Source organism: Corylus avellana, chromosome ca7, assembly GCF_901000735.1.
Source record: "Corylus avellana chromosome ca7, CavTom2PMs-1.0".
Classification (NCBI taxonomy): Eukaryota; Viridiplantae; Streptophyta; class Magnoliopsida; order Fagales; family Betulaceae; genus Corylus; species Corylus avellana.
In genome coordinates this window covers 17501223-17521039 of record NC_081547.1, presented here as the reverse complement: position 1 = coordinate 17521039, position 19817 = coordinate 17501223, and the positions used below count along the sequence as shown (strand labels likewise).

Genomic DNA, 19817 nt, shown 5'->3' with positions numbered 1-19817 from the left:
AAGCTCTTGAAACAATTAAAGACACAATCTAGGAACTGTTGGTGTATACAACAAGAGAATTGGAATGGATGCTCTAGCTATTTAACTTCACTTATGGTAGAATGTAGCGAATAGACCATCTTTCCTAACATATTATTTGATTGCAACAGAACAACCACTTCTCTCAGCAGGATATCTAAACTCCTCCAGAAACTTATTTCAAATTGTGTTTTTATGTACTCAACGTCCTGTGTGATACACAAACCCTACGGTACGTTGTTGCTACAAGTTGCAGTAACTGTATTTGAAGCTGGAATTCTTTCAGAATTTTCTGGGATGCCACTGCAACTCTCTGTTTCCTGCCTGCTAACCTGTCAGCTCTGGCTTCTTGAAATGCCACTGCCTACATGTTCACATCGACAGTTAATTATAAGCACAATTGGCTGAAAAACAATTTGTTCTTGCATAAAGGCCATGGTCCTTGAGAAGAGCAAGATACTAAAATTTAATAAGCACAATTGGCTGGTAGAAGGGATTCCAGTCTAAACAAACACATTCTACTTGCTGTGTTGATAAACAACTCAATCTTGAGCCTTGGACCAGAGAGAAAAAGGGTGAGAAGTGGAATGACAATGAAAAGATACTGAGATACTTCTAATAACTCCTCTGTTTTAGTCCTTTGAGTTGTTAAGTCGAGTTGCTTGTTGAGAAAGACTAGTCACAACAACAAAGTAAGGCAGAAACAATACTTTCGGATGCGAAAGTAGTTTATGGTTTGCTTTCAATCCTTCGTTCATGTGCATGCAGCATCCTCTGGAGTAATAAATCCCAAACTCCAGCGAGTGCCATGTACATGCAGCATCCTCTGGAGTACGTTCATACATCAGAAAAGAAAAGGTGACAATGTTGGTCATTAAGTACCAATAAGTAACAAAAATCATCCACTGCCCAAGACAAAAATAAATTATATTTGGCAGACTTGGTTGAACCTTACCAAAATGAGAGATTTGCAATTTCCGATATCTTTCCACATTGAAAACTAGCTGGTTGAAGTAATTTGATGTTTAGAATAATAAGGTACAGAACTTCACCTTACATGTCACCCAACATGATGAGTTTCTTAAGGAAACTCAAGAAATGTTCCAACACAAGCCTTTCTTTCTTCATGTAGACACCTGCAATGCAGCCATGGTTCAGAATCAGGTATGAGGAAGAAGATTCAGTAAACATGTTATCAAGTCTCATCACAAATCAATGCAACTATTCCAGGAGGCAATGGCCCTCCTGTAAATCAGCATTACCAGATCTAAAATCATTTGTGCCAATTGCATCAGCTCTATTCTCACTAAGATGGTTGTCAGGCTTTTTCTGAGTGTCAGGTTCTCCCTGGCAGTTTTCTTTGTCCTGGCCTGCAAGAAGACTTGCAGTGTCATTGTCTCTCAACTCCCACTCATCTGGCACACTATTTTTCTCTGCAAATGGTTAATGCAGAGTTCAGAAATCAAAACTTCCATTATTTCGCTCAGCCTTCGCACTAAAAGTGCTCAAAGACCCCCACTAAGAATGTAATGAAACATAAGGGCTTTGGAATTTGAGAACCACTAAGGACAAGAGATAATGACGTTGACTAAAATATGATGAAGATATTTACGTACATCAGTATGGATGAAATAGAAATGAGATACAATCCTTTGAGTTGACAATATAGTCTCAACAAAAAATGTGGAAAACGCAATGCAAGATATTAAATTATACGCTTCATGTTAAACCAAGCCAATTGATAATTGCACATTTCTCCATGCTTGTTATGGATGCTAAGTAACGCATTGACGAGATATGGACAAGTAGAACCATATAGCCACATTCTTAATATGTAAATCACATCAACTATTTCATAATTTGAGGCAGTATATTGATGGAACATATTAAAGTATTGATTGAATAATTAAATTTACATCTTCCTATCAGCTTAAGCTTTTACGATAGTAGTGATTTATTATGGTATCAGAGCCAAAGGTCTTGAGTTTGAACCCTAATTCAGTCAATTCATCACTTATTAAAAATGAAGTTTGAGCCCACATGTAAATGGAAGTATTGAAGTGTTAATTAAATGATTAAATTTACCTCTTCCCTATCAACTTAAGCTTTCGAGGTAAGTGGTGATTTAACATAACAGATCTAAATCTCTGATTGTCTACATATTTGACATGAATGAAAGGCATGGGTGCAATATGTAATCCAATATACTGACTTAAAAAAATATGGATCCCCAAGTACTTTCTTTTTCTTCCCAATACTTGACTATCCACAGAGACAGACAGAGAGAGAGAGAGAGAGAGAGCCATATAATTGCGTATTGATCACTTAATAAACTGACAGCAAATTAAATTTTGTTGAGCCAATTATGCTTCTTCCATTCCTGGTTCCGATATATACCTGCAAGTATAGGAGCAAACTCTGATGCTCTCACCAATCTTGAGCAAAGCTTTTTTATGTCTTCCGGGTCTACTAATAATGATCTTGTGCCATGAGTAGCAATATCAGTTATTATGGACAATGAGAACAACATTTCTAACAAGTGGTAAGATGAAGTATTACTGCATATATATATACCTATATGCAAACTTTGAGGAATGCAATAAAGTAGAACCAACAACTTGATGAGCAGGATCATAACTCCCGAGAGGATTCACTAGCTGAATGCAGAAAACAGAAAAATTTAGAGCAAGGAGATGGATAAGAGAAGCAATAAACCACTGAGGTTGAGAGTATTTGCAGCCAAATAAACATTATCTGTGGATTTATGACTACTGAATTTCTCAAAGCCCATGTACGTGTGCAGCCATGCTCACTCACATTACATTGCTAGATGATCTTTTTTAGCTTATCCATGTGGAAATGATAAGCCCATATGATTTAAAGTGAAGGTATTCTCATTGTAGGAAAAAACAGATACATTTTCTCATCAACCAAACAGCAAATAAGTGATTTTAATCTGGACGCTTAGATAAAATACCTCCTGATGCTGCATGAGCCTCTGACTCTGTGCATCCCTCTCATTTGAATCAAGGAGTCCATGACCTTTTCTTTTCCCTAATGCTGGAAAGAATCTGTTGCCTAAGAAGTCAATAGAATCAGATATGGCAGCATTGGCTGGCTGGATACAGGTATTAGTATTAGAGTGGTCCCCATGTAAAATAGTGAGCGTCTTCTCACATCCTTCAATATTCTTGCAGCCCACACATTTGCAGTTTTCAGAACAGAGGATGTTAGCTTGAAAACATTCACAATACTTTTTAAGGCACCCTGTTTTCTTGCAGTTGCATCCCCTACTGTGTTTCCCAACCGTTGGACTCACATTTTCTTCATCCTACACTTGTTCCAGAGCAGTCCAGTTTGGTTAACAGTTATCAGCTGATTCAAAAAAGAAAAAAGAAAAAAGAGTATCTGATATAAAAGTGATAGATTTATCAACCAAACAGAGTAAACTCAAAGAAAAGAAATGAATATCAAGAGATATTGTACTGGCAGGTATCATATAACATTTACATGAAAAAATCAATCTATGTTGTAGTTTTGATGTTGAGAAATCTTAGGGGTACTAAATTTTTTAGCAAGAGAGGCTTACCAAACTGATGTGTAAGTCATTCATTGGTCTACACATCAGTTTGGTAAGCCTCTATTAGTAAAAAATTTAGTACCCCTAGCATTTCTCTTTGATGTTGGAAAAGAGAAGGAAGACTGACATCCATATTGCACTGAGCAATGACTTTTTCTGCAAGAGAGAGAGAACCACATCCTTCTAGTTTAACATAACTTAATATGATTGATTAAATGAATCATTCAGGTCATAAAAAATACATCTTCAACATGAGCAATTTAACTACATGATCTGTTAAATATGCTCTTCTTCATATGATTTTTCTTGATCTCAATGCAATAAGGTAGATATTGAGTAGAACACACACTTCTTTCATTATTGCAGTTGCATGCCTTGGCTGAGGTAACTTCCCTATTATATTTTTAGTGTTGTAAAATTCAAAACATATTTGGTTAAAAGTTGTAGGCCTAGGATTAAAACAGTGTAAAATTTGATCCAAGACATAAGAATTTGAGCATGTGTATGCAGTCTAATATAGACCCTGCCAGAGTAAAGCGGCCACATCTTTTTATTTTGAGATCAGATGATGGCAAGCTTAGTGGCGTTGGAAAGCTAATTCCAAGGGCTACAACTTTGTATTTCATGAATATTTTCAAATTTTGATATCTACTAGGTCAAAACGGCTGTCAATAGAAGTATCAAATTCTAGACGTTATGGCTTTGTCGATGGCACAGTTGATGCTCGGTTGACTGAGGTGATGCAAAGATGATGCACAACAGTCCTTTAAGTAAAATCCGAGATGGTCAATCAATGCCTCGATCAACCGAGGTAGTGAAATCACAGGTTTTTCACTTGAAACCCTAATAGCTCGATTGACCAAGCTTGAGCCTTGATCAACCAAGACCCACTGCTGAGTGTTTGAAACTTAACAACTTTGACCTAAAACCTTGATTTTTCACCCATCTGTATAAGCCTCGTAATCCACGACTTTCAGACAATTACAAAGGCTATTTTTCATCAATATTTGGGAGGTTTCATACTGTTCTTGAGACTAAACCATTCCAAACCTTCTCCTTGTTTCATCTTTTTTATGAAGGTGGTCCATATGGGAAAAAGGCCAGAGGTTCAAGTGCCACTGCGGTGAGTGGTGAAAGGGTCGTTTGCCAAGGTTATGAGATTGGGTCTTCAGAGTTACAAGGTGTTTTAAGTAAGAAAAATCTGTAACATAAGTCTTCTACATTGGATGCCTTTTGGAGTTGGCTGGCTCCTGAAATGGTATTACTTTTGAAGAGTTCTTCAAAAGGCTTTCACTTTGTAACCAAATCTGTGTTCATTTAATTTTCCGTATATTGTGATTGATTATTATACATGTGGTGATAAATTTTTAAACCGTTGTTTGCATGGTAATATTTTGTGGTTAATCAAATGGGGTCTAAACTAGATTTTTCATTCCCTAACCACCATAAAAAGTTACTGCACTGATAAATAGTACTAATCTTGTGATAAATTAATTATTTTGGATCGCAAAGAAGTAGAACACCAAGATTTACATGGTTTGGCTTGACAAGCCTACATCCACGAATAGAGACAACCAGAAGAAAATTTCACAATCAAAAGATTCAGTACAAAATAGTGGTGAAGAAAAATCACTCAAATCCAAAACCTCAATACACCCAAAGCCTCTCACTTGACACAAGATAGTTCTTCACAAAAAGAAAACATTTTCTAACTCTTGTGTTTGGCAGCTGCTCTCTGGAAGTCTTGTGTATGGTGTGGTTCTTTAAATCTCTGCTTTTTGAAAAGCGAATGTGTTGCATATGTATTACACGAAAGACGGATGCTAAAGCATGTATTTAATGCACTTAAATCAGTTTATGTGAAGGAGAACATAAAACCCTCAGGTTCGCTTTGCTTTCAAAGACTGACGGGCCCACATGACTTGATTGAATGTCAAGACAACATCAAAAACCTTTATGCACAGAACTTTGAACATGAAGAAACAATTTCTCTTGAGACCACTCCTAAATATAGAAGTTAGAAAGAGCAACTGGACATAAATCTAATACAAACTTGCCAAAACACCAGCAAAACTGAGCAACCCTACTAGTAAAAATCACCCTACTCATTTTCTGATCAAGTAACAGCAGTCAGAGGGTACTTGAAGATGATAGTTTCCCATTGCTGCCAACTTTGATTTTCCAATTGTCTCAAGAAAATAAATTCTAGATACAATGCAAATACCATCTCCTCAAGAGGCATATATAAATACGTGGTTGCTGAGGACAGCTTGAGAACAAAGAATAAGCAAACATTGCCTAATGTTTGCCATCCTTAAGAATGTGAACCACAAAGAGACCTCAACTATAATAGACAGTGTGTGATTGGGATCCAGCACATATAAAATTGAAAGGATTCCCAATAAATAGACTAAAACATCAATTGCTATTACGTTTACTATGATGCACTTAGATATAGATCCTACCATACTTCCTTTATGAAAGATGAAACTCTCGCCTGGATATAGAAACCTTTTTTCATAGGTAAGAAATTTCATTACAAAATCACAATAAGGGGTGCAATCCTAGTACATGTGAAATACACAGGACAGCTGAAAAATAAATCTAGCATTTAAAATTCAAAAGATTGAAGAAATCCAACAAATGCAGTAAAGAAAATGTAGTAACTGCCGTCATAAAGATATCTCAAGAACAAAAACTTTAGCCTCTTTACAGTTATTCACATCCCTCAAAAGTGCACAGATTCCTTTCTCCCCAAATACACTACATTAAAAACAATGGAATTACTTTCCAAAGTTCATCACTACAATGTCTGCCTAGTGGTGTCATAACGAATAAATAGATGATATATTGTCTCCCTATTCTATTTATGCATGCAACACCACCCTGCAATGTTTTTTCCACTTTTTCTCAAACTATCAGTTGTAAGGATCCTCCCAATGCTGCTATCCAAGTGAAAAATGCTACTCTTGCCTGGATCTAGAAACCTAAATCCTGAAGCCAATAAACTACTTTACTAATGTTGGAGAAGCTCTCCAGCAATCATATACCATGCCAATTATTTGTCCACCTAAATCGACTCCAAAAAAAAACCAATGGCCAAACAAAAAGAACTAATCCAGTAATCCAAGCAATAGGTGTCTCAGGACTCAAAAATTGTCATGTACTTACCCCATTACCCTGAGTTCTAAGTGGGCTGCTCTCAATCTTTGGCCTGAATGCACTTGGGTTGCGCTCTAGAATACATTCAACAGCTGCTTGTCTTGCAGCCTCATTCTCAACATTGTTATAACAATCAGCACACTTGCATCCATCACAGTATATTCCGAAGGCAAAGCACTCACAGTACCTGACAATTTTTGGATAAGAAATTTGTAAGTAACTAGACTTAGTAAAGCACATGCATTGTATTGTATTCACACGAGGCATCTTTAACCTGAAATTAAATCCTTTTCATTTTGAAGGTTGGATGGTATACACTTTACAGATTCATCATCCAGCATTTAATTAAGAAAATCACTGAAGGTGAATATTGGGTGGAAAGGCCATTTGGAAGGCAAAAGGGTATAGTTCTGAAATATATCAGGAACACTTGGGATGCAAGGGAGCGGCTTATATTTTTGAAAACCCTTCTAAAAATAACTTCTTATTGACAAGAACTGCTCTCCAACTTGATGCCATATTTCAAGTATGCAAGTATGCAACCACCGGAAACTTCTTTAAGGAAAGATGAATCTTTTTTAAATAAGGAGAGAGAAGGAGAGCACCCATGGGAGTGTATTGCTTATGAATCACTTTGTTTCTTGAAGGAACCTCCAGTGATTTTAAGGGTCATTTCTGCTTTATGAAACACACAATTTCTTTAACTACGCTGCTAAAAAAATTTTTAGGGAAAAGATGAGGCATGATTATTATCTTGCCACATGATTGAATAATGTAGCAAATAGCCTAGCAACTCACCTGCCTATAGTTATTCAATGTCCCTTTGGGACAGGGGCTAAGTATAAAAAAGTTCTGAATAAAAACAAAAAGCAAACTGAAACATAACTGAAAAGGGAAGTTTCTCCATTAATAATACATTTTGACACTATAATGCATACAAGTATGTGAAGCACTCACAACTTTAAGCACTTTGATTGCTTGCAATTGCAATGTTTTTTACGCTTTGGAGTACCATTGCTTGCTTTGATGTTAGCCTGTGGCTGTGATCTTGGGGATTCAAAGTTTCTGCATGAAATAAATTAAATTATTAAAGGAAAATAGTAAGACATCAGAATGAGAGAGCAGAACACCATAAAATTTTATAAACAGAGAGAGTAATGTTTTTTCGTATAAGTTCTATTTTTAAACAGCATGAACTCAAGCAACAAGAGATCTTGGGCAGTATATGAATCAAACAATTCTATGCACCTCATATTTATTTTCTTCTTAAGAAACTTTACTTAAAAATGGTCAAAAGTAGCAATTTTTTTATTAAATCAAAACTTATCATAAAAGCTTAAACTTATAGGAATGGATAAATTTAATTATATAATTTATATTATAACACTCTCCCTTATGTGTGGGCTCAAATTCTCAATAAGTGAGGCCCAACACGTGAAATTTTTTAACTGGAATAGGGGTGAATTGATGAGAAAAATGTTCGAACTCTAGACATTTGCTCTAATAACATGTTAAATCACCACTTGTCCAAAAAGTTTAAGTTTATAAAAAGAGATCATTTAATTTATATTCTAACATTCTCCCTCACGTGTGGGTTCAAACTCTCTTTTAATAGGTAATGCCTTATTTTTGGGAGAAGTGATGATCTAATATGGTATCAGAGCAGAAGTCCTGAGTTTGGACATTGTTTTCACTATTTACCTCTCATTTCATATAAATATTCTCGTATTGGGCCTCACTTATTGAGAATTTGATCTCACACGTGAGGGAGGTATTAGAATATAAATCATATGATTAAATTCATCATTTCCTATAAGCTTAAGCTTTTACATGGTTTTTTATTTGGTTAACTCTTCTCTATTATGGTTTTGCAAGCATAAAAGAAAAAAGAAAAATAAAAAATAAAAATTACTAAAAAAAAAGAGTGGGAACAATATTAAATGCGATTTAGTGTCCTGATTCAAGTAAACTAGTTGACAAAAATATACTGGTGCAGGACAAAAATGATTATTTAACTCCAAACAGATTTTGAACAATACAGTGCTATGACCTCACACTGAACCTTCATGGAAGGTGCAGCAACTCCTACATTCATGTTTTAATCAGAAATTTTTTGAGACTTGGGCATGAAAAATTAGAAAAATAATAAAAATATAGAGAGAGAATTTGACTCCCTTTTCCACAAAGAAACATGTCTAGAAAAATGATTTTCTGTCTAGCAATTAGAGCTACAAAAAATATAAATAGAACAGAAAAGACATGGTTATTGAGAAAGAAAATTGACTGTTTTCTCAACTCTGTCGTTCACTGTTCAAGAATTCTTGTTTAGACGGACCATATCATCTATACATAATGTTTTGATTTAAGATTTTGTTTTTGGAAAATTCCTCGAACAAGAAATAAATAAAAGTTAAATCATATAGATTTCATTATTTAAAGCTTGAATTAGTTAATCTTCAAGGTTATATTATAATACTAGTTAAATTTTTGGATGTGCTCTCATCAACTTTTCTCATAAGGGGAAATTACACTTACCCCTACCTTAATTTAAGGTAATCAAATAATCTAAATTCCTTGATTTAGGGTAATTAAATCATCAAGGATTTCTATCCTTATCACCCCTCGACTTGGTAAATATTTAAAACAACAAATAACATTTTATATGTTTATTTGAAAATTCTTTTCTTTCATTCTAACTAGGTTTTGTCAGCAGCCAAACAGGAAGTCCAGCTAGGGGGGGGAGGAAATTTTGCACTAAGTACAAAAATATTCACCTTGTGGACAGTGGAGTCCGCGGAAGCAAATGTGGCACCACCGACTTCGGCGAAGCCGGAAGCATTCTGAAATCTAGCTGCTTCATTCGGATTTTTGGCGGGAAAGAAGAGATCTCTGTAACAGTCTCCTCCGGTGTTCTAAGCGAAATTAGTGGTTTTGGTGGGAAATCTCCATTCTCACTTTGCTCCATCAAAACCTTCAAAGTTCACAAAGAAGCTGCTGATGTTTTAGACGAATGTGCAAGAGCTTTACTTTTCGTTTGGAAGCTAAGAAAATGCAGGGAAAGAAACAGAAAGTTTTCCATGCTTTGAAATCCAAAGCACTACGTAAAGCGCAATGTTCCGGATTTTACTCTCTCTCCTTTCATTTTCCTTTTCTCGACAACCAAACAGAATGTCAAGGATTTTCAAGTCCAAAAAATCTGAATCAGAATAACGGCGAAGGCAGAATACATTGACGCCAGATTTGGCGAGTGTCACGCCGGAAAGCTTACAGGTCCACCCAAGACCGGAGAGCTCCGATTGTACGTATTGAAAGAGAGATTTTAGAGCAGACGATTGGGTTTCTGGAAAAGAAATTTGAAACGCGGAAGAGATTGAAGGAGGATTGGAGGTATTTATATCTGTTTGGCTCTGGTTGTTAACATTTTGAATTTACGATTCTGTTGAGTCATATTGAGTTGATCAGATAGTGTAAGTTCAAAATAATTTTAGTGTAAGTTCAAAGTAACCGTTGGATTTCTCAAACTAATTTCCATTTATTAGAATATAAATTAAATTATTGAATTCATCACTTTTTATTAACTTAAGCTTTTAAAATATGTGGTGATTTAACTTAGTATTATTGACAAAGATCCTAATTTCAAACCTTATTTCTGTCAACTCACTCTTATTTCAATTAAAATATTTTACATGTTGAGCTTCATTAATTAAGAAAGAATTTGAGCCCACATGTGAGAATGAGTGTTATAATTTTTTTTTTTTTTTGGAACGAGTTATCTCTTTATTAATAAAACAATCAAATTGAGCAAAATGCTTTGTACAATGTCAAAGATACAATTTGAAATCTTCATAGCCCAAACATTATATATATACATATAATAGTCTCTCGGGATATTACATGACAATATCTATGAAATATCACCGTTCCAATCATTTTCAAATTTACAGCAAATTCTAACGAATCACGTCTCTATCCGTTACTGGATCATTGATTTCTTGGCTTTTTCATCTCCGCTACTAGTGCTTTACCAAACGCAATCTCCTTTGCTATCTCTACCATAGTGACTGTAACATCCCCAGCCCGTTAAGGCTGAGTTTGCCACTTTTCTTCTTTTACAACAAAAATTCTTGCAAAGATCTATAAGGTCTATCAGAGTACTTGATTTTGAAAAATGTATAAAACATTATTCAAGAGATTTTATTACAAGCGAAATTAGAAAACATTAAACTTTAGTTGCGGAATATCATATCATTACAATAACTTATATGAAAAGACTTTGAAATTTAATAATTATTCCCACCCCATTCCGGCCTCCTATTCCAGCATCCTTTCTACCTGAAAACAAGAAATAAAACTGAATGAGCCCAAAGGGGGCCCAGCAAGTAACATCCACGACCATAGATAGTTTTACTCCTTATTCTCAGTTTTGAAAATCATTTTTTTACAAATAAATATACTTCTAGCCATAATAATATATGTATGTACGGTTGCATCCCCCGTAACATATACATACTATTACATCTTGTAATAGATCATCGTTGTAAATCATCTTTATAAATCATCATCATGATGCATCATTATAAATCATCAGTATAAATTATCTCTGTAAATCATCATAGCATATCATCGTTGAAAATATAGATTCATTTTCTCATAATAGGGCCCATGTACACTATTACCCCTGTGCACGAGGGTTGCGGGTCCTGTGACCATGGCACTGAACTGTGGCCACAGCCATGCCCGACCGTCAATTAACTCTTTCTTGGTGCACTCAACGGTCTAGTTGATGGAATACCACCTTCTGGCATAGCCTCCTTCAGTGGTTTCGCCTCCATCCGAGTATCGGTACCGAACTCTCATCTTTACTTATCTTGGGGCCAAAAATACTCTCCTCCATACATGTGCCCTTATTTCATAAACATTTATCTCATCTCTTGTACTTTTCTTTGTACTTCTTTTGATGCATCTTAGGGCAACATGTAGGAGGGTTTATCATCTTTTTTTTCTTTCTTATAATCATCATCATTTCTCAACTTTCTTTTCTCAAATTGAAAACCTTTTCAAATATAAACTTGTTGTACTTAGAAAGCGTTTAAATAAATAGAAACTTTCTAGATAATTCTTTTAGAAATCCTTCATGCGTGCAACATAACTTCATAATACATAAATAAAATAATCATTTACAATTTACTAAAGAATGAATAAATAGCATGACATGAAGTAATTTTAGAAGGGGTAGTGAATTTACTTACCTCTAGACTGAAGCTAAAAGTGGTATGAAGGAATCCAGTTGCTCCAATATGACTAACACCACTAGTATATCTTTTGAAACTAATTTCTAAAGTCCGCTATCTCTTGTGTTCTTTCTTTCTTGTAGCGCTTGGTCTCGCCCTTTCTCTCTCTGTTCTGAGTAAACACTCTTAGAAAGAAGAAAGACCGAGTAAAAAGCGGAAGAAGGAAGAATATATGCAAGAGATGGGAGAGGAGATGAGTGGTGAAAATTGTGAAGGAGAAGAGCTCTATTTATAGGAGAAAATCAAACACTATTCTACCTTCAATTTACAATTATACCCTCATTTTACTATTTCACCAACCCTATACTATTCTACCAACCCTATACTATTCTACCAACCCTATACTATTATACCTATACTATTCTACCTTCTTATTCTACCATCCTTATACCTACCATTTACTATCCTATTATTTTACCAATTACCATTATCTAATTATCACTCTCATAAATTTCCCAAGAATTAAAATCCTTAGCTACAATGGATATTAAAATAACATCATTATCAAAATAATCTATTTAAATAGCTTTGAAAATTCTGGGGCACTACAGTGACAATTCTTCTTTATGCTTAATAATTCCGTCTATATCGGTTTATAGTTTACTCTCATAAAGGAACCATAATAAAACAAAGATCGACCAGAAACTAATTTTATTATTCTTAAGGATTCGTGAAAGCAAAACCTAAGGAGACAACTAAAACTTCACTCCATAGATCGATGTTGAAAGCAAATATAGAGAAAAGACAATATTATTTAAAAACAACAAAAACCCAACACACTCTCACGCGTTTCAAGTGCCACTATCGGCCAGCCATGTGCCGTCGCCATCAGTTGTTTGCACAAGGGACCACCAGATCCCGGGTCAGGGGTAGCCAATCTACACACCCTTCAAAATCAACCTAAAAACCGTGCATAGACGTGCCCTCACGCACCTCTTCAGTAGGTGGAATCCCCTTTCATGCACTGCTATCAGACCTCACACCGCCACCAAGCTAGGAGGAGAGTTGCTCCCCACCCACCAAAACTCTACTATGCTCTCTCTACACCACTCTCTAGGGTTTGATGGTCACCAAAAAAAGGTTATTAATAGGCCTTATTTGGTATGCGAATAAGTATTCTATTAGGAAAATATATAAATAATTATTAATGAAAATGGATGATGGTGGAATTGAATAATTATTCGTATTTCTTAGTATGGTAAAAAAATGTATATGCTCTAATTAGAAAATTGGAATTAAACCAAAACTACTGCAACAACAAAAAGCCCACATTTTCTCTTTTTTTTTTTTTTTACTCAAATTAAATTTAAAAAATCAAAAAAAAAAAACTAAAACTAAAACTAAAACTAAACTAAACTAAACTAAACCTAGGAATTAATTATTTTAAAACAATCAAATTAATTTTTTTATAAAAATAAAAAAAAATAAAAAAAAACAACTAAACTAAACTAAACTAAACTAAACTAAACCTAGGAATTCAATGATTAAATTCGATCAACTTGGAGAGTGCTACTAGCAATGCCTCTAGGCCGATTAATTAGTAAACGACTGGTAATATCAGCCATAACTTATCAAAGTAAAAACAATCAAAAAAATAGAAATACATTATCTAAGATTACTACAATTATAATTATCTATTAATATCAATATGTATCATCGATTACAGACTCAGAGCTTCCAGCAACATTCTATAAACATCAAAGAATATCTACCCAAACCTAACAATGCGAGCCATTCGCTTGGTGTCTTCATCCTAGCAAATTTTCTCACTCTATATTTTGGCAATCTACTAAACAGCAAAACACCGAAATGTTTGGCAGGTGGAAGGGAAATAGATGTATAAGTTCATGATTTAGTAAAGTAAATTATCACAGATCCGATTTATATAATGAGCTTTATGTGACAATTCATAACTCATGAATATTAGAAGTGAGTTTTCACAAATATAACATGAATTGTCTCTGCTATTATACCATTAAATATATGGTTTATTTTAAAGAAGTGATGTAACATATTCATTTAATCATAACTATCATCTGTATAATCTCTCCAAGTCATTAACCTCGTCTTGGTAGAGTTGGGGCTATCCCATTGGATGCATAGTACAATATTGAAGCCCTGGATACTGTTGCATACCGTCCATTACTAGCAACCAGACCGAGTCTGACCTCAGGTGACCCACGATGCTACTACCATCCGTTTATAGTGACCACTAATCAAATATGGTTATGTCGGTCATGAAATAATCATTTAATCCAAGGCTAAACATAAATATATACACCTTTGTAACCATAGGGTCAAGCCCATATAATAGTAAGTTCATGGCCGTTATACCACATATACTAGTGTATAAGATGCAAATATTGTTCTTTTACTTAGAAAATCATATATAAACATTCGTCTATTAAAAGCAATCTAACATGTTATACAACTTGGTAGATTCATAACATCTTATTGAAAAGTAAAGCATGTTGAATCCCCTAACTTATTGCATGTTGTTATTAAAACAATTTTGTAAGCATTTATTTACCTCACCCGCTCATCTACTCATCCATAATCTCGGTCGTCTCGAACTCCCGCTATTGTGAAACATACCCACCCTAATCATTTATTCTAAGCATTATCAAACATTGGGTCTCGATATCAAACGTTCAGTAAAAGACAATTGAACATTTGACCAAATGTTATAGAAAGTTTGATAGGTACTAGAATGCATGAAAAACTCCATATCTCTATTGATTACGAATCAAATCTTAACCAAAGCTTATAAAAACTTAATAAAACATGTTAAACTATATTAACGTTATAAATTTTGGAAAACAAGAGTAAATTCAAAACTTTTGGAAAATTATTTACTTTTTACAGAAATAAATTATAAACTCATCATGTTTGGCTTAAGACTTGTAAGAATCATGGTAAATCATATGATCATAATATAATCTAAGGTTAACCATATTAAAGATAAAGCAATATCAAAATCAGGTTCTTCTCTCTCTAGAATCTCTCTCTCCCTCGAGGATTGGGGTGGCTGAAGTGCATAGGTAATGTAGTGACCTAAGTAATTAACTTAGCTTAGGTAGCTTAGTTAGAGGGTTAATTTGAGTTTTGGGTCACTAGGAATAGTTGGAAGGGCACTTTGGGTTTTTTGGACTTTCAGACCGAACATACGCTAGGGTTGCCGGACGTACGCTCTTATCATTAGTAGATGATGTACACGGGGGGACCACTGTACGTATGTCTGCAAATAGTACAAGGATGTACGACGGGGGACCTTCGGACGTATGCTACTTTTTGGAAAACCTCTAGATAATACATGGACGTACGATACAACCTTTGGACCGCTAGGTAAATAGTATCGGACATACACCCCAATAGTACTGGACGTCCGCTACTTTTCAGAAGAGTTGGTGAGCATTTCTAGCTTTTCTCCTCTATAAATACTAACCCTACCCTCGCCCTTTTCTTGTTCAAACTCACCCTCAGGCTCCCAAAAACCCCTTGTGAGTGTGTTCTTGTGAGATTGTGCGTTTTGTGGAGAATGAGAGGTGCTTTCTTGAAGGTTGCTTCTAGGAGGGAACCCTCTGTGCCTAACTTTTCTTTCTAAGTCGTTATGCTCTTTTAATGCTTTTTTAGAGTAGCTTAGACATTGGTTTGAAACTTAGAAATATTATACCTTTGATGTTGTTTAGAGTTGGGTTTAGCATTCCATAATGTTTTTCTATTGCATTAAGACATTTTTTTTGAGATAGGTAGTCTTAGGATACCTTTTGGTAGCCATTAAAATCGATGTGGCAGGATAGGAGGGCGAATGGACAAAATAAGGTTCTACCTGAAACATTTTGGACGGACATACGATATCAAGCCCGAACGTATGGTCAGAAGCGTTACAAGGAACGTTATTTTGGTTGGCCGTCCGATATCTCCTGTTTTCATGCTCTAGGGTTGTTTTAGTCAGACCTAGGACTAATAGAAGGTTTTCCACAGATTTGGAGGACCCGAACTTGTTGAAAGAGTATTCGGAGGATTTAATCGACTCAGGTGAGTTTTAACTCACATAATGCTCGCTGTTATTTTCCATGACTACAGGTCTATTTTGTGTACCAAAATATGCATATTTGTAACTCTCACGATTTACATTTGTTGCACATGAACTCTAGCATTTTTGAGAAACAGTTGGTATCAAAGCCTTATGCTCAGAAAGGACTATAGGATAGAGGAAAGAGAGCACTTAGGCTATGATCGCACTAGAGTAAGGCTAGATAAGCTGTTAGGACTTAACCTCTAGGTTCGTCGTTCGGTTCTAGATGAGTCAGTTCTAACTCTGCTCTTCATTATAGAGAATGTCGCCGCAAAGGAACCCAGCAACCGGACCTAATGCGCTAGAAATCGGAAGCCCTGAGGACAAGTTCACCCCGAGCCTATGGACATTCCGGTCCATGAAGCAGCGCTTTTGGGAAGTTAGGTGATGGACGCAATTGGCTAGCTAGTGTCGACATTAGATCGAGATAGGGTCGCAAGGCAGCCAGTTTAAGGAGCTAGTTCTTTGAAGGACTTTTGTAGTCATCAAATGGAGAGCTTCGATGGGAGAGGCGATCACATCAGCGTAGAGAATTTGCTAAATGATGTGGGAGAATTTTTAGCCACTACTGGGTGCACCAATGAGCAGAAGGTGGCTTATGCTACTTATAAGCTGACTAGGAAAGCTAAGCGCTGGTGGTAGGACAAGAAGGTGGCACTTGTCACTGATTTGGGATCAGAGGATGCCATTACTTAGGATATCTTCAAGCATGAGTTTAATCGGCACTTCTTTCCTAGAGTCATGCAGGAGGTGAAAGCGCAGGAATTTTTGGACTTGGTTCAGGGGGGAATGACGGTGATTGAGTACGCCGTGAAGTTTCTACGGTTGTCTCGATTTGGCTTGTACCTCATTCCGAATTAGGAGAAGAAGGTGAAGAAGTTTGAACGAGGTCTGAACTCTCATATTTAGATTATAATGAGTTGCTTCGACATTCGTGATTTCTCCCAGCTCGTGGATCGAGCTTCGATCTACGAGGAAAGCCTGAAAGAGAATGCGGCTGAGTACGCGGATCAGAAGAGGAGGGCCCAAGGACCTGGTACTTTGGCAATGGGAGCCGGGCCAGCTAAGAGGATGGTAGTGGGGAGCTTTCCACCCCAGAGGTCACAAGGGCGTACCTCTAGTAACCCTCAAGTTCCGTCGTAGAAGAGTCAGATACCAAAATTGTGCAGGAAGTGTAACAAGGTTCATTGGGGACCATGTAGAATGGCAACTGGGACTTGCTATCGGTGCAGCCAGTTTGGTCAATTCAGCAAGGATTGCGTGGGCAAAGGAGGTGCTCAGAAACTTTTGGCGCCAGGGCAAGTTTACGCGCTTGTTCCAGGAGAGTCGGAGGGAGGATTGGAAGTAGTGACAAGTACTGTCCCTATACTTGGATTTGAAGCTTCAATTTTGATTGATTCAAAGGCTACCCACTCTTTTGTATCTATTATGTTCGTAAGACTGTTTAGACTTGTAGTACGAACTTTGGAACCTGGTCTTGCTGTAACTACTCCCGTAGAAAAAACTGTAGTTTGTAAGCGTGTAGTTTGCAAATGCCCTGTTAGCATATGTGGAAGAGTACTTCCCTCAAACTTAGTTGTTATTCCTATGATAAGTTAAGACGTTATTCTCGGAATGAATTGGCTGGCGAAGCATCTGGTGATTATCGTTTGTGCTTGAAAGCAAGTCACGCTTAGACCGTGGGGAGAAGGAGAAGTAACGTACGTTGGATCACGAGTGAGGTCTGTACCTCCAACTATTTCTGTCGTTCGAGCCAGGAAGCTTATTTTTGGAGGAGGGCAGATGTTTTTGGCATTTGTTATCGCCCTAGCGAAGGAAGAAAAGAAGGACCTACAAGACATCCCTATGGTACGAGACTATCCGGATGTCTTTTCAACAGACTATTCTAGATTGACACTAGAGAGAGAGGTTGAATTTGGAATAGAGTGCGTGCCAGGCACTAATCCTACATCTAAGGCACCATATAGGATGACACCGTTAGAGTTGAAGGAGCTAAAGGAACAGCTCTAAGAGCTTTTAGATAAAGGATTTATCTGCCCAAGTACATCACCGTGGGGAGTTCTGGCGTTGTTCATAAAGAAGAAGGACGGATTGATGAGGATGTGTATCGATTACCGCGAGTTGAACAAAGTGACGATTAAGAACAAGTATCCTCTACCAAGGATTGACGACTTGTTGGATCAGCTGCAGGGAGCACGCGTGTTTTCTAAGATTGATTTGCGCTCAGGCTATCACCAAATGAAGGTGAAGGAAGAAGACATTCCTAAGACGGCCTTTAGGACTCATTATGGACACTACGAGTTTCTAGTTATGTCTTTCGGACTAACTAACGCACCAGCTGTCTTCATGAACACAATGAATAGTCTTTCATGACTATCTGGACCAATTCACCGCAGTCTTCATTGACGACATCCTGATCTACTCGAAGACATTGAAGGAGGATAAGGAGCATCTGCAGAAGGCATTTGAGAGGCTTCGAAGGAAGAAGCTCTATGCTAAACTCGAGAAGTGCCAGTTTTGGTTGGACAACGTGTCTTTTCTTGGCCACGTAATTTCTGGAGAAGGTGTAGCAGTTGACCCGGGGAAGGTAAAGGCAATGATGGAGTAGACTAGGCCAACCAGCGTATTCGAGATACGAAGTTTCTTAGGACTCACTGGTTACTATCAACGCTTCATCAAGGGTTTCTTTAAGCTATCGGGACCACTTACTACTTTGACTAAGAAGAACGCCCGCTTTGTTTGGACGGACAAGTGTGAGAGGAGTTTTCAAGAGCTAAAGGAGTGCTTGATAGCTGCTCCTGTGTTGGCTTTACCTACGAGACCTAGCAATTTCGTAGTGTATAGCGACGCCACTAAGAAGGGATTAGGGTGCGTGCTTATGCAAAACGGCAATGTTATTGCCTACGCTTCACGCCAACTGAAGACTTATGAGCAGAACTATCCTACGGACGACTTGGAATTGGTAGCAGTCGTGTTTGCTTTAAAGATCTGGAGGCACTACTTGTATGGCGAAAAGTGAGAGATCTACACGAACCATAAGAGCTTGAAGTACTTCTTTACTCAGAAGGAGCTTAACATGAGATCAATTATCACGCTGGCAAGGCTAATGTTGTAGCAGATGTGTTGAGTAGGAAATCAATGGTGGAGCTTGCCGCTCTTAGAATTTCTCAACCCTAGTTGATTAGGGAGTTTGCTAGGATGAGATTGGAAGTAATAGGCGAAGGTGCGCCTGCACACTTGGCGAACCTGGTGGTTCAGCTGAAGCTACTTGCAAGAATCAAAGCCACTCAATTGGGGGACCCTGAGTGTGCCAAGATCATGTAGTTACTTGAAGAAGGGAAGGCTAAGGAATTTTGTCTTAAGGACGATGGGTTGCTCACCCATTTCAAGGAAGTATGTGTGCCAGAAAGCGGAGGACTAAGGAAGGAGATAACGAGCGAGGCTCATCGTTCCCCGTACACTGTACATTCTGGTGGTACTAAGATGTACATGGACTTGAAAGGATCATATTAGTGGAACAATATGAAGCGGGATATCGCAAGACTTGTGGAGCAATGCTCAACCTGCCAACAGGTTAAAGTAGAGCATCAGAGGCCGGTAGGGACGCTCAAACCCTTGCTTATACCTAAGTGGAAGTGGGATGAGATCGCTATGAATTTTATTTTGGGGTTACCCAAGACATCCACTG

General features: G+C 37.0%; 2 protein-coding genes across 2 annotated transcripts; one reads left to right on the top strand and one right to left on the bottom strand.

Moving 5' to 3' along the window:
- Positions 1–217: 217 nt before the first annotated feature.
- On the bottom strand, positions 218–9725 carry LOC132187945 (protein tesmin/TSO1-like CXC 6). The gene is made up of 9 exons (XM_059602367.1): positions 9535–9725; positions 7718–7825; positions 6778–6947; positions 2996–3342; positions 2593–2675; positions 2416–2498; positions 1281–1451; positions 1071–1154; positions 218–382 (listed from the first exon to the last, which is right to left on the bottom strand). Exons 1-8 carry the CDS (start codon positions 9723–9725, stop codon positions 1072–1074), a joined length of 1236 nt encoding a protein of 411 aa, XP_059458350.1. The 3' UTR covers positions 218–382; position 1071.
- Positions 9726–17044: 7319 nt separating this feature from the next.
- Positions 17045–18139, top strand: LOC132187944 (uncharacterized). The gene is made up of 3 exons (XM_059602366.1): positions 17045–17229; positions 17332–17686; positions 17792–18139. The coding sequence occupies exons 1-3, from the start codon at positions 17045–17047 to the stop codon at positions 18137–18139; spliced, it is 888 nt and encodes a 295-aa protein (XP_059458349.1).
- The last annotated feature ends 1678 nt before the right edge of the window (positions 18140–19817 follow it).

Coding starts and splice junctions, on each gene's coding strand:
- LOC132187944 (XM_059602366.1), top strand. CDS start 17,045: ATGAGTTGCTTCGACATTCGTGATTTCTCCCAGCTCGTGGATCGAGCT. Junction 17,230..17,331: donor GGGAGCTTTCCACCCCAGAG/GTCACAAGGGCG, acceptor GGGACCATGTAG/AATGGCAACTGGGACTTGCT. Junction 17,687..17,791: donor CTGTTAGCATATGTGGAAGA/GTACTTCCCTCA, acceptor TGTGCTTGAAAG/CAAGTCACGCTTAGACCGTG.
- LOC132187945 (XM_059602367.1), bottom strand. CDS start 9,725: ATGGAGCAAAGTGAGAATGGAGATTTCCCACCAAAACCACTAATTTCG. Junction 7,826..9,534: donor CGGACTCCACTGTCCACAAG/GTGAATATTTTT, acceptor TATTTCATGCAG/AAACTTTGAATCCCCAAGAT. Junction 2,676..2,995: donor GGCTCATGCAGCATCAGGAG/GTATTTTATCTA, acceptor TTCTGCATTCAG/CTAGTGAATCCTCTCGGGAG.